Source organism: Rhipicephalus sanguineus, chromosome 2, assembly GCF_013339695.2.
Source record: "Rhipicephalus sanguineus isolate Rsan-2018 chromosome 2, BIME_Rsan_1.4, whole genome shotgun sequence".
In the NCBI taxonomy this organism is placed as follows: domain Eukaryota; kingdom Metazoa; phylum Arthropoda; class Arachnida; order Ixodida; family Ixodidae; genus Rhipicephalus; species Rhipicephalus sanguineus.
The window spans coordinates 139569955-139584790 of NC_051177.1; the positions used below are offsets into that span (position 1 = coordinate 139569955).

The following is a 14836-nucleotide window of genomic DNA, read 5'->3' on the forward strand; positions in this document are numbered from 1 at the left end:
ACATAACAAATTCAATAACTTCCGACTTCAAACATCGCTTAGCATACTTTCGGGATGGGAACAGCGCGCTGCGGATATCGACATATCGATTTAAGAACGAAGGCCGCTGATCTCGAGTCTGTCAATGATCAGCTATGCCTAGCTGTAGCGACAAAAAATTGGAGAGCAGCGTGCTTGGTGTTGCGTTTTGGGATGCTGACGTGCGAAATTGCTGGCCGCTGCACTGCGAGCTTGGCCGGGGGGTCCGCTGCCAATGCGCAAAATGCCCATCTGCGGTTCTGAGAAGCCAGTGGGCGATGCGATTCGTTGCTTGCGACGAAGGACATTGCAGCTTCTTCACTTTCGCATGTCCGCTAGCGCAATATTTTTGCCCGCAAAGTTCAGATTTGTCTCACACATACATCGGCACCGTGAGCGGAGCTAGGCCTAGCCACAACATTGAGTAGAAAGCTTGGTTGCGATGTGCGTGGCCGCGGTGCCAGATGTTTCAAAGTACATCATGCTTGACTGCGAGTACAAAGAGTTGTCCCACAGTGGTCTTCGTCATAAGCTCCGAAATGCTCTCCGAAGTGCTGATAAGAAGAACCTCTAACAGCGGGTCCAACGAGTCAACGCTATTACAGTCGCACGTCTGCGATGTTTTACGCACGTCTGCGGTTCGCGACGAGTGCGGCGCGCTATCGTAATCTGATGAGTGAGCTTCCGCTTGCAGCTGCCAAGCTAAAGCGTTCTAAATTATTGGCCTTCGAGATCTTTTAGTGGCGCCCTCTCGCGTGTGACGTCAAAGAGGGGACTCGGGTGCCGCTCTTCGCGCGTGCTCGCTTCGTGAAGGCTACTCGACGCTACTGGCCAGTCTGTCCTGCTCGAGTTATTGAAACATGAATGGGCAAGTTCATAAAGCAATCTGTATTGAATGTTCAAGCAAAATGCCCAGCAAAATCGATCAGAGCTGCCGTCAAGAGCCCATTCAGTGTCGATTGCTCCTGGTGTTGTCTGTTAGCCATCAATGTGTACATCTGCATGTATAGTGACGATTTCTTTTCGCGACTGTTCTATGGCCGTGGCGCACTTAAAATGACTTTCCGGCCCGTTTTCAATCACTAATTTCAGCGTTCGGGCTTCAGCTACCATGTCTGCGTTAAAGAGCAATACTATACGTATACCGCGTGCTGCACGTGTTCTGTTGCCAAGCCTGCTCCTTCAATTCAATTCCTTTGTTCAGAGTTTTAAATGCGTGACAAGCGACGTGTGATGTTGTTCAAATAAATGGTCGTTAGTGGCAACAACTTTTGATTAAATCCTAGTTTTCAGTAGCTGCTGTGCAAGCGTGTCGTAAGTAGTTGAAGTTTAAACAAGAAATAAAGAAGTTGAGAGCACGTGTCAAAAGGGGATGCACGACGGTGATATGAAATATATCATAGGTTGTGCGGAGTTGTCTTGTCTTTATTTTTGCAGCACAGTTTAATACCTACGTTCATAAATCAACATTTCCTGACTCGTTCCCGGCTGTTCGAAAGCATGCTGAACAGAATTAGTGTAATCATACTAATGTAGATAAATACAAAACTTTCGCATCGAAAATCATAGTAAGATGTATTTGCTATAAAATAGTGTAATTCACTCTCAACGGTCGACTCCTGATAGGGCGTGGTGCGGTCACTGTACTAAAAAGACTCGCAGGGTCCCTTATGCATTTGCCTAAGAAGACTCAAAGGCGAAATCCATCTTCTTCTTTTTGTTCAGTCGATGTATTGTTCCTTCCCCGACCCTATCCGAATGCCTTTTAGACGTAACGTGGTTTTGCACTGCCTCCAGGATCGACGCAGCAATCACGGAGGCAATGCAAACCGACAATGTCATGTGATGACGTAATCATGTGACGTGACATTATGACGTCCCAAATTTTGGCGGTCTGTGATGTCATTAGGACGTCATAAGGTGACGTCATCGTGTGACGATTTTTTGCATCACTCGTGTTGACGCTGCCGACTAGGGTCGCCGACGGTGCATTTCGTGTTTGATCAGGAATCCAAAGCTTTCATCGTAAAATATTTAACCTTGTTACAGCGCGGTAAAGAATAGCAATACCCAGCCAAATGGGCCAAAAGAATGATAGGAAATAGCTGTCTTGCTCCTCTTCCTGGACATATTCGCCAATTTTCCCTACTGTTTATCAAGCTGCATTATCGGTGGCAAATGAAACACGAACAGCGGAGTGTGTTCCCCAAGCATTAGGAACTCTATAATGCGCGCTGTCCTGTCATCACCATTGACGGGCACACACACCTGATTAGGAGGCACTGCGCGATCGAAAGCATGAATGTGGCTCACGAGCAGCAAACCGCAAGAGCGTATCTATCTCTAATCATAAGGGTGTGAACTGTGCACCTCTGCTGGCGTTTCATGCCATGCGCACCTCTGCTGTTTCATTCGGAGGCGATAGTACGTGTAACAAGTTTTAACCCGTTGAGGGTCGAATTTTTTCGCGAAATCCAGTCCAAAAATGTGTAATTTTTTTATTGCTGAAATAAATTCTTCAGACGATTCTATTTCAGAAAAAAATTGTCTAAAATTTTTTTTCGTGACCGTAAAGTGACAAAAAAAATCTGTTTTGTTGTTACATACATATGGTTTATTCGTAGTAAAATCAAGCAGAATCCTAAAAAAAAAGCTTCACAGTTTTTTATGAATAAAAATTATGCATTGTATTAAAGATAGCTCACAAACATACAAAAATAAGTGCACCAGAGTACGTTTCCGGTTAAAAACGCTCGTGCTCTAACACTAAAAACTTTTCAGCGTGTGATAGTCTTTGAAGCATGGCTCCCCGCGCACGCGTTTCAGATGTCGCTCCTTGATCGTCATCGGAGTCTGAACTCGTCAAAAAATCCTCGTCTGACGAACTGAAATCCAATGAATCAGATTCTGATCGGCAATTGGGGAATAGTGCGCATCGGAAGAATCGCTGCTCGACTCACCGGCAGCAGCGCAACCGACGCGCGCTTCCATAGCGTGAGCAACTGCGTCAGTGAGCGCACGGAAGAAAACTATGGTTCTGCGCCCGTCCGGAAAGCAAAATGAGTGAAAAAGCTACAGTAATACTTCGTCTTATCGCCAACAAGACGTAGTTAGTTTTTCCGAGAACCCAAAACAGGAAACGCAATCACGGCGGCGTCGTTTGTGTAATTTAGCACCGCACGGAAACAGATGTAACCGCGCGCCGGGGTGCAATAAATGAGAGAGTAACAAGCGGTCACCCTTTGAAAGATTAGAAACCAAACAGACATCAGCTTTGCGGGCGCAAGAAGCAAAAACCACCCGAAGGACGAAACCGAAACGAGCCGGACCGCGTGCGCGCGTTCTGATGCGAGACTACAAGCCGCCGCGCCTCTTTGGAAAAAAAAAAAGACGGAGAGACATCGGCACATTAAAAAAATTACACGTATTCCCGAAGCGTGGCAGCACATTCCAAGCAAGAGAAATGGGAGAAGGCGCGTGTTTGAAACCAAACCGCGCCACGGGCGCTCTCGGTTGCGCAAGCGATAGCCGGCGCGCGGCGCGCCATTTTGCGAAGCATAAAAAAAGCAACAATGGAGAGACATCGGCGCATGAAAAAAATTCCACGTATTCCCGAAGCGTGGCAGCACATGCCAAGCAAGAGAAATCATCGAAAAAGGCGCGCACTTTAAACCAGCTGCACCGCGAACGCGCTCGGATGGGCAAGCGATAGGTGGCGCGCCGTTTTGGGAAGCGAAAAAAAAATACAACGGAGAGACATCGGCGCATGAAAAAAATTCCACGTATTCCCGAAGTGTGGAAGCACAGGCCAAACAAGAGAAATGATCGAAAAAGGCGCGCGCTTTAAAAATAAACGCTATGCCGTACATGTACGACGAAAACCCTTTGGTACCAGGAAGCTTCTGCCGTACATGTACGGCGAAAACCCAGAAGGGGTTAATGTGCATCCAACTCACCCAATCTACGCTTGTTGTCCGCAATAACCCGCTGGTCGATGAAGTTATCAATTTTATTTTGTCTTTTTAATAATTTTTAATATCTGGGGTTTAACGTCCCAAAACCACGATTTGATTATGAGAGACGCCATGGTGGAGGGCTCCGGAAATTTCGACCACCTGGGGTTCTTTAGCGTGCACCTAAATCTAGGTACACGGGCCTCAAACATTTTCGCCTCCATCGAAAATGCAGCCGTCGCGGCCGGGATTCGATCCCGCGACCTTCGGGTCAGCAGTCGAGCGCCATAACCACTAGACCACCGTGGCGGGGCCAATTTTATTTTGTCGGCAAACATTTTGTGTACTTACGGCAATTGGGAGTGGAGTGTGAACTTTTGTTCAAGTCTGTTTAAATAACGCTAACTTTTGCGAATAAGCCGTGAAATTGATCGCGCTTCGCTCCAAAGCAGCGTAGACTCTAACTCGATTGGCGGGACTTTCGTGCTTTCACGTAAGCTATTTCAACGCCATCCAGCCCAGTGAGTGACGCTACGAACTCGGTGGCATGATCCTGACCGCGATGGCTCTGTGTATATAGAAGATACGTTAAGGGGAGATGCGGCTCGAAGACACTTCTTTTTTAATATTCATCCTAGAGCAATGAAACTTGGGGTATTTGTAGAGATTTTTATGCTGATTTCAAATATCTAATTAGTTTTCTTGTAAGTTGCATACTTTTTGTTCTGCACCATGACAAATGAGTAAAACATAGGCCTTGCAGCCTCCCTATTTCGATCATTAAACTTCTATATATTTTCACAAGTGATGGCTCATATTGCTCCAATTGAACTGTAGAGTGCCGAAAACTATCCAGAAAGTGCATATAAAATATTTACTAGACGTGAAAAATTCAAACATGGGAAGTCCATATTACCCAGACCCCAGTAAATGTTTACAGTAGACTCCCGTTAAGACGAACTTGAAGGGACCGCGGTCATTTGTTCATCTCATCAGGAGTTCGGCTTATCAGAAGTGCCCCAAAAGAGAGATGCTAACATGCCAAGTGCACACAAATATGTTACTTGAAAACACTGAATGGAGTAGACTTACAATGGTGGCAAAAAGACAAGAAAAAGTATTTATTTCGCTCATCTAGATAACAACGATGCCTTCAAGCAGAGTGTTTACACGAATCTTACGAGCACCCGATTTTGCGTGTTCAAAAATAAAAATGCTCATGAAGATGTTTGCTACCACATTTTAATGATAAAACTGTAACACGCTCCTATGTTGACGATTAGAAAAAATTGAGACAAGCACAATTTTCCTTCAAGGAATGTAAAATTTATTGTCCTGGCAGTTCGTTTTCTTCTGTGAGCCTGTTTTGCTCACTCTAAGATCATTTCTAGATACGCCTCGGTCGCGTGCTGTTGCCTTGACAAAGTCATTATACGCTGAGTTGCTTAAGAAAGTCTGCAAGGTTTTCTTCGATTTCCGGGTATTTTCCCGTTTTCGGCCCGCAGTAACTTTTCCTGGGGTGCTATCGCGGAACGATTCTATTCTTTATTCCAATGCTTTTCGTTCTTTTCGCGCTTGGCCATTGGTCAGAACGACGGTCCGTCCGCGTTATCAACGCGATCAGCCAGCCGCGAGTGGTGGATGATAAGAATAGCATAGAATATGGCATGGAATCGGGAATAGCATCGTTCCGCGATTGCACCCCTGATCGACGTGCAGCTGAAGACATCCCATCAGGCTACTCACGGTCACAAGCCTCGCCACGAAAAAGACACGACGCAGATATATTCGCTGTTCAAAATAGCCTTCCTTTGTCATGCGCTTCCATAATCAAAATGGCTCATTACAATTTGCACTTCACTGGGAACAGATACAACGCGCACAGGTCCTACGCGAACCAACGCGAATTATTGACCACAAAATACATGCATAAATACATGTGCTCGGCCGCCATTGTGTGATGGCGATGACAATGCACCTGACCCCTCTGACGGGAGTGCGCCGCGATCGTGGTTTCGGTTTCGTACTCGATTGTAATGCACAGACCATTTTTGTTCCTGTTGTCGCTTTCTTTTTCCCCGCTCCCCTTGCGTTTGCCCCTCTGACCACGGCGGAGGGGCCCCAAGCTCTTGTGTTCTTCTGTTCTCCTTTGTACTCCAGCTGGGAAACCGAAGAACGGGGGGGGGGGGGGGGATACAAAATGACGCAATGGCTTGGGGGTCCAAGTTGTAAATCCCCCACTCTTTTTGTTGCTTTCTTTGCTGATAAAGCCCACACCTCCCCCACCCACAGGCTGGGGGTGAGAGGGGATACCGGCTTTATCCGCTGACCGGTCTTCTTCGTTTATCTCGCGCCCTCCGCGTCACGATTTGTTTCGCGTCTTTGCTCCAGGAAGTGCTTTTCTTCATCTTTTTTGCTTTTTCTCGGTCACCTGAATGCCCCACCAAGACTGCAGTGTTCGTTTCGCAGAATCGCTAGCGTTGCTGATCACCGCGACAGTTCGTCCTAACAGAAGAGTACAGTTGGGCGGTTCGTCTTAAGCGAATTTTTTTTGCATTGAGTCTATGGGAAACCAAACAAATGGTCCCGTGTTGTTCGGTATAAGCGAGAATTCGTCTTAACCGAGTTAATCTTAACGGGAGTGCACTGTACTTGCAAATTTTCTAATATGCATAACATAATATTGAGATTTGGAGGAGATAACTGCACTCCTCACACATTAGATAAAATTTGGGCAAAATTTCATGCAGATCTGAGCACCAGAAGTACCAAAAACAAGAGGGGCACGTTGAAAAAGTTGCCAAAAAGAGTTTTGAGAAAAACGCAGTTTGAAGTTAAAATTGGATGTTTATTCATAAAAGAGTTAACGAAATCCGATCAAAATTGCACACAAAAGAGGTAAATTGTTCTTCTAGAAGCTACTGCCACTAAAATGAGCCAGCGCCATAAGTTTCTCCTTCACAGCTCCTTCGAGCAGAGTAGCTATTGCGCGAGCTCGCGCTGCCGTAGGTACTGCTTGCGATCGATCCGTCACTCGCCGCGCTTACGCTGGCCTACTCGCTCGAAGCGACTCGCTGCAACGCATACGTCATCGAAAGAATACTTTCGGGGCACTCGCTGTTCTCGCACTGCAGTTCCAGAAATGACGCCTTTGCGTTTGTAAGCTAGTTCCCGGACGCGTATTCCCGAACGATGACACATTGGACACACTGCACCAATCACGAGGATGTTTAATGCTGTTATGTCAGCGATCAAGGAAGACTCTTTCTACCGTTATCTTTCTTCGTCGTCGAAGAGTCCGACCTTCTCTTTTGAGAGGCACTGACATACTCGAACACCGCGGCAAACTCGTCGGAAGCATCGCCGTCGCCACCGCTAGGCCTCACAGCAGCAGACGCACTTTCAATTCGGCGAGTGTTTTACTTCAATTTGAGCTGGCGTCCTCGAAATTTGTTCACTGAGCGATACTTCGTTGGCTGGTGACTGCGCTTGCTACAGTTCTCTTCGTCCATGATGAAAATAAATACGCGAGAGAAACGTTCAACTGCGCAGCTCGATGAAACACGAACCCTGCAAGCAGGCTTCACAACACGCAAGGCGTGCAGCGGCCAATGGTGGTCCCCGATCCGTACCACGTGGTTCAAGGGGGGACACTGGTCTTAAAGATGAAAAATCATGGAAAAAATCAATTTTCTGAATATAGTATTTTTGTAACAGGGTCATTCCAAGCCAAACGTCCCAAACATTGCGCTCGACCCTCTCCAATTGTATTGTAAAAAATTGTGGACGTTCATATCGGTGCACTATTTGCCCTCGGAAAGTATTTTTTGGAAAAAATTTTTTCTTGTCTGTTACAGTGATTTGAATTTTGCCGTAGTGGGTGAAACATAGGTTGCGAAAAAATACTCTAAAAAATACAATACTTTACGGAACGCCTTAAATATCTGCTGTTTACTTGAAAAGGAATGGCACTATCTTATTATCGCCCATTGACGACCACTACTTTGTCTCACGATGTGCTTTGTGGTGAAGCAATACTGCAATTCTGCGTCCATTTTGATCATTTTTTAAATATTCTACGAATATTACAGACAAAATAGGACTATATCACATGGCTGGATAGTTGGCAGTAAGCGTGTCAAAAAAGTATTGAAGTCGATGACTGAGTAGTTTCGAAGTGGAAGGGGCGCAAACATTGAAAAATGTGTGAAATGCCCCACGTTCAGGCACATGTAGAGTGGTGATGCAGTCCAAGTAAAAATGCACGCTTGGTCTCGTTGGGAATAGTAAACAAAGGAGATTTATTTGTGAAAGTTTAATCGGAGTGTTTTTTGTTTTAGGCGAGAAACAAAAATTTATGTTGAGCGTTCGCAGCGTGCCTGGGCGTGGGCCCGTAAGTCCGCTTCACTGCGCCGCCACTGTTCCATGGGGCAACGGAAGTATGCAGCGCCCACGCATTTTTCATTGTTTGTGCCCCTTCCACTTCGAAACTACTCGGTCATCGACTTCAATACTTTTTTTTGGCCACTGTTTCAGTTGCCAAAGAAACCAGTCGGGTTTGTTGCTCCTGTTTGGCCACATGCACTGACGGGATCTGACGGTCCGCATCCCATCTCTGGCTGTGGCTGCTGCAAGGCACTGAACACTGCACGTGTTCCTGTTAGCGCAGAATACTGACACTATCCAGTCGCCCATTGCCCACATGCAAACACATTGCTGGGAGTTTCACCTCCTACATATTCTTGCTCCATGTCCAAGGTATATATACAGTAGAACCCACTTATAACGATCCCACTTATAACGATCTATCGGTTATAACGACCATATTTGTGTGCACTTACGATTTTCCTATGCTAACCATTGAAGCTGCGTCCAGATATAGCGAACATTTTTCAAAGCCTCCTACTTTTACAACGAACACTTCAGACACGGTCGCGGTAAAAATATGGCGCATACGAAGCGAAAAAAAAAGTTAAAACATGCCTTCTAAAGCGCGACAGGAGCGCGCGCTCGGCCGTGCCCCGCTGCAGTTTACTCGCGACTAAGATACCCAGATCGGCCAGCACCACACGCAGATTTCGGACGCTGCGAGCGAGGTCGCTCACTTTCCAGCCTTTTCTTCAGTGGTAGAATGGCAGTGAGGGGGAAAAAAATAGTAGGCAGCATGAAGCCTTGCGGTCAGCTTTCAAACAGTAACCTTTCGTGACGCCGTTCTCTGCAGCTACGACTGCCTGCGATGAACCAAACAATGCCTTGGAACGCAAGAAGGCATAAATGCAAGAAGTGATAATCGCGATAACTTTCCATCGCAAAAAGGTTCACTGCGTCCCTAAACTCGTCGACGCCACAATGTGCCGCAAAAAGTTGTCCGTCTTTTCGGTAACGGCAGAGACCGGTCGATCAGTGATTACGACTCCCGCGCGATTGCGGCGATGCCTTCGCGGATAAGCATCAGAAATGAGCGAAGGCGAGGTGGCGGCCGTCGAAGAACGTGCCATTATGCCTTATAGCTGACAACCTTATCACAGTCATCTGTAGATATCTGCTCGGCTTAGCTTGTGGCGTACGCCGTACACTGTGGATTGACGGCGGTACGAGTGCACCATGCTTAGCCATGCTGCCGTTCGCAAGTTCGCCGCCGCCGCGTCGTGCGAGACCGCTTTAAAGTGCGCGTCGCTTTGTAGAAACGAAAGTAGCTCGCGGTTGTTAAGCGGCACGGGCACCGAGAAACGTCGATGCACTGACAGCGAGCGTATACTGCGTGTTTGACTAGGTGACTACTGAAGTGCGCCGCGCATCGTCGTGCAGGGCCGCGAGAGCATCGCGGAGACGTAGAGTGCGCGTTGCTTGCAAAATGTTTGTTTTCGCCGCATTGAACGAAGAGGCTAGTCGCCGCACACGTCCGTGCACGGTCCGGAGTGAAGCAAGCACGAAGAACGTACAAACGCGCGCATACAGCAAGCGGCCCGGCAGTGACTCCGCGACCCGAGTAGGCGACGCGCTGCACGCAACTAGCCAGGGATGATCGGCTCCACGTCGCGGTACAGCGCTTCGGTGAAATGGTGTCAGCTCATTGCAAAGCCGGTTAATTCACTCGTGAGCACGCAGCGGGCGTCACTTCACGACGCGAAAAGGCTTAGCCTGTCACCGAAGGGGTTTTTAGCACTTTGATAAAAGTGCACAAAGAAAAAAAAAACAGCTTGGCCGCTAAGCGCACGTTTTTAAGGGCGAGTCCATATACACCGAACTACTGATATAACGACCACTTTTCGCGACACTTTCGAGTTCGTTATAAACGGGTTCGACTGTATATCCATGATAGTTTTAGAGCTACCTACAATCATAAAAGGCAAACCACTGGCTGCAAAGCCACCAGATAAAAAGAAAAATTAAGGACACTACCCAAGCCCACTCACCCCATCCACTAGCGTCTCCTGGATATGTTGAGAGCGGTCCTTGCGCTTGGGGAAGCACAGGCCTGATACTTGGAAAACACAGTTGTCCCGGTCAATGAAGTAGACTTCGTTTTCCCCGTCTATGAGCATCATGTACCTGCAGTCATGCAGAGAGAACGAATAAGAAAATGAATGGTGCTTTGATGGTCACCACAGTGAAAGACACTTTCCTCTTTGTTTTCTTCAAGCACTCAATGTATGGCCTTTTTCCTGAAAAGCAACTGCTTTGGCTCAGCCACTTGCTCCGGGATTTTTTAGCCACGCGACTGCTGTCACAAAGCCAGGGAGCCAATTAGATGCACACAACTGAACATCTGCTCGTTTAACGAGGTGGCGAAGGAGACAGAATATGCGAACAGAATCACAATCACGGGGCAATTAGGTGAGCAACGGGCAGATCACGCCAGCTGGTGCGAACACTGGTCGCACTGAGTCACATCTTGGTTACCAGTTGCGAGCGACCTCTTCAAGTCACCAGCGACAATAAGCATTAAAAAGCAAAGGTCACTTAACAATGATCTTTAAAAAAACAGAATCACCAAGGGTGAATGAAAAAGCAAAAGAGGCAAATTGAATGCTATGAGGCAATGCTGTGGGAACAGAAGCTAAGCTCGCTACAGCAGAAACAGCTTAGGATTATACTTAGAGTGCACTCAAGCCATAGGTGTTGTCAAGAGAAGGTTGGGCAAGGGGAGATGAGCGGGAAGTGGTTAAAACCCTTGAACATGCAGCAGTTTGTGTGCATACATATACACGCATGCACATAAATGCAAAAGAGGGCAGGTTCAGACTCCTCTTGAAATGAAATCCTGGCTACAGCCCTGACATAGGCAATGTTAAATATTCAAAGAGGGCAGGGTGAACTAATGCATGATCACAAGCTTGGGTCTTGCAATTGTGACTGATTGCATCAGCCATTAGGAACATATTGCAACCGCTCTGCGGGTTATGTTACATAATGAAACAATGAAGCAATACCTCTGTTACCCAGCGTGTCAAATGTCAAATTACACGCACACTGAATGTCATTGCAACCTATCTTCCGGGTCAACAACGGATACAACAAGTGGCATTCGCAATTGATGGCAATGTCCACTGGCAGACTGCTATATTAACAAAAAATCACTAATGAGGCTTTTTCCTTGCACATTATTACTGTTTTTAGCGATGGATAGAAAACACTCACAGTAAACCCCCTCTTCCATCCTCTACCCAACCAAGGGAGAGTTTAGGTGTTTGTGCAAACGTGACACAGTTACAATACCCGCGGTCTTTCCTCTTACTCTCCAAAAACAAGTGGCTGGCCAATAGGGTGGATGCTACGAGAAAACAAAATGGAAGCATGTTGGAATGATGGCCTCTCTAACAGTCTATGTCTATCGATAAAAAAGGAGTAAACTACATTCCAAGTGAACCCCAAGACTGACCTGGGAGATAATCAATAAAGCTTTTTCAGACAGTGCCAAAAGAGCCAATAGATCAGAAAGCTTTCTCTTATTAAGCACACTGCACTGATGCTGCACTGCGATTTTCTAATGCAATTTGAGAAATGAAAGTGTTTTCCATTTTCTTCTCTAGTAAACTTTTTATCTGCCAAAGTGTCACAAACGAGCGCGTCAATAAAGCGCGCGCGCGGTCGCTTTCAGATGACAGCGGGAATTCATGGCACCAGCCGTTCGCAAACCAAGCGCACGCAAAAAAAAAAAAAAAAACAAGTATTAAAAGACGCCGACACGCCGCACACCTCCTCACCTCAACCGACAGTCTACGATCAAACGCCCAGCAAAGTCTCGAAAGATCGCGAAGGATAGCATGATGCGACGGCGAGCGACGCCGCCGCGATTGGAACCGTCCAGAAAGGTCTCGCCCTGTCCCTAGCCTTGGCTGTGCTGCACGCCGGAGAACACTCCCGACCAGGGTTGCCACTGACTTTCGAGTAAATGTCGCCAAACGACGAGCAAAAAGTCGCCAAAAGTCGCCATATTTTTTACAAATTTCGCCAAAAAAGTCGCCATTCTGGATATGTGTGGCCATACCTAGTAATAAAAATTTCCACTCACGTATAGACCCGTAGAATACAGTGCCATCCAAGACCCTTGGATTATATTGACATTTCTCAATGCCAGTCGTATCGCCCGCTTCACCGTGGGAGTGCATGGTGCTGTTTCTCCGACTAGCCGCAAGATGTGCGTGGTGGCGCAAGGGTGAATGAATGAAACGCTCACGATATCCTTCCATCCCTGTTCGCTCGTTTCAAAGGTAAAAGTGTGGTAAACCTTGGGCGAAAACCGTGAAAGCGTTGTTTGTAGACAGCTTTACGTACCCTTATATGAATTAAAAGGATTAAAAGGTTTATTGAAGGTAACACGACAGAATTCTCATAGGAACCGATCATTAGTGAGTCTTACACTTTTTCAGTGGGAACTAACATGATACTAGACGCCAATGACCCTTTCTTATAGTCACTTATATCTACACGCGTCAATCCGATGCGTTAGTAATGAACAAGTCGACAGTGTAAAATGTTATATAGCAATTGTTTTCATTGCACACGCTCACCGAGAACAGTGGAAAATGCCTCAATAAATATATTTTTTATTGCACAAATAGCCGCGTATCCGCCTCTCTTCGCTATTCCAAAACAGTCTTTACGAGCTGAATTGGGGGTACTCAAACAGCGAATAAGTCGCCAAGCTATTAAGAACAGTTGAAGCTTTGGCGGAACAAATGGTCGGAACACGCGGCCAACCCGTCGTCTAGCCCCTTCAGAAGCGAAACTTCAGATAAGCGTAAAGCACCTAAAGCTATAAACTTATAGTCAAACGCTGCCCCCTCGCGGTTCACAAGGCAGTCCGCTGACTTACATTTTGCTAGAATGTCGCTTGGGGACCTTCCAGTACCTCCTGCATTTAGATGGCATCCCGAACTAAGGATCCCACTCACTGATCTTATTTTCACAGAACATCAAATAAACGTTTTATTATCTCTCTAGATGAATTGAGGAGGTACACACGAGTTACAGGACAGACATACCGAATGACGCGTAATGTGCACATTCTACTCGTGGGTCTAAAACCAAGAAAAATACTGAGAATGTTGCCGCTCATTCGTTGGGAAGACACTGAGCTTAGGATTCAACACTCGGTGGAGACCTAAGCCGAAAATCGCCCAAAATTCGCCATGTCGCCATTCATAATTTTAGGTCGCCACGGGCCTCTCAAATTCGCCAATTTGGCGAAAAGTAGCCACCATTGGCAACCCTGCTCCCGACGCTTCTGGAACCCAGGGGAGAGGAGATAAAAGCGTGCACCGACGACGGAAGCAGTCAGTCAGTCCGGAGATGGTGAAGTTATGCTGAGTGTGGCTCCGTCAGCCAAAGAAGACGTGTTTATGATGTTGTGCGGTCAGTCGATTGTCGATCTGGAAGAATAGGATGACAACGGCGTGTGAGCAGTGACAAGTTACGCGAGTGTTTCCTGGAAGAGAAACATTCGGGACTGATGGACGGCGGGAACAACGTTACTAGAACAAACTCAGTTTCAAAGCTCCGTATCTCCGCCAGCGGAGGAGGGTGGTCCGAACGGCGGTCGCGAGAACTAGCGGCGCTGCAGTTCCGTCTTGCGCCACTCTCGGCGCGCCGTCTGCTGCCACGGCATAACGCTGCGGTCCGCCGCGCAGTTGCTCGCGGCAACTGCGCGGCAACTTTCTTATTGTACTAGTTAGGCGGATACTTAGGTGGATATGCATAAGGTCGTCTGTATGCATTGGCCCGCGTGCGTTGTTCATTGATTGGCTAAGAATCGATGTTCGGTCTATATTGCCACGCCCACTTCTTGTTTTATTTTGATGTATTCGGGTTTGACCAGCAAGGACGGTTATCAACGTTCGACGCTGTCCGCGAAGCAGTGTTCGAGAAGCTTCGCGATTGTAGTAGATCGTTTTGGTAAGATTGCGCGCTGCACGCGAATGTTCCAGCTTTGTCGAGAGATAACGCCGCCACCAGCGATATCGCTGGAAAGTTCGATAGCGCCTGTGTAAAAGCCGACGCGCTTGACCGCTTGTCAGTTGATCGACGGTCGACGCTCTTTTCGCCGCTATCAGTGTATTGCTGTAGTATGACTTTCAGTTTCCCGGCCACAAGTTCGGCCAAATAAAGAGTTTCATCTCGGACCTACTGACTGCTGCCTTCGTCGACGTCACGACCCTGTGACAATATTTGAGCTGTCTACATTGCGCTTAACTTCCAAGCATAGCAGTTTCTAAGCGAATGAGGGTTTTCAGCGTAATTTTTATAACTACCACCACAATTTTAGCCGCTGCCGTCTTATCTAGACCAAGAACAACCCAACACGTTTGTAAAAGCCTTCATAGTGTACAAAGAAGCGTACTTACTCGAGATACAAAAACGTT

At 47.0% G+C, this 14836-nt stretch overlaps 1 protein-coding gene across 1 annotated transcript in view; it reads right to left on the minus strand.

The window, feature by feature from the left end:
* Positions 1-14836, minus strand: part of LOC119383714 (mRNA-capping enzyme) — a 74548-nt gene that overhangs the window by 24765 nt on the left and 34947 nt on the right. The window contains exon 12 of the mRNA XM_037651989.2: positions 10388-10523. Within this exon, the coding sequence (XP_037507917.1) occupies positions 10388-10523 (136 nt within the window). The remainder of the gene's footprint in view (positions 1-10387; positions 10524-14836) is intronic.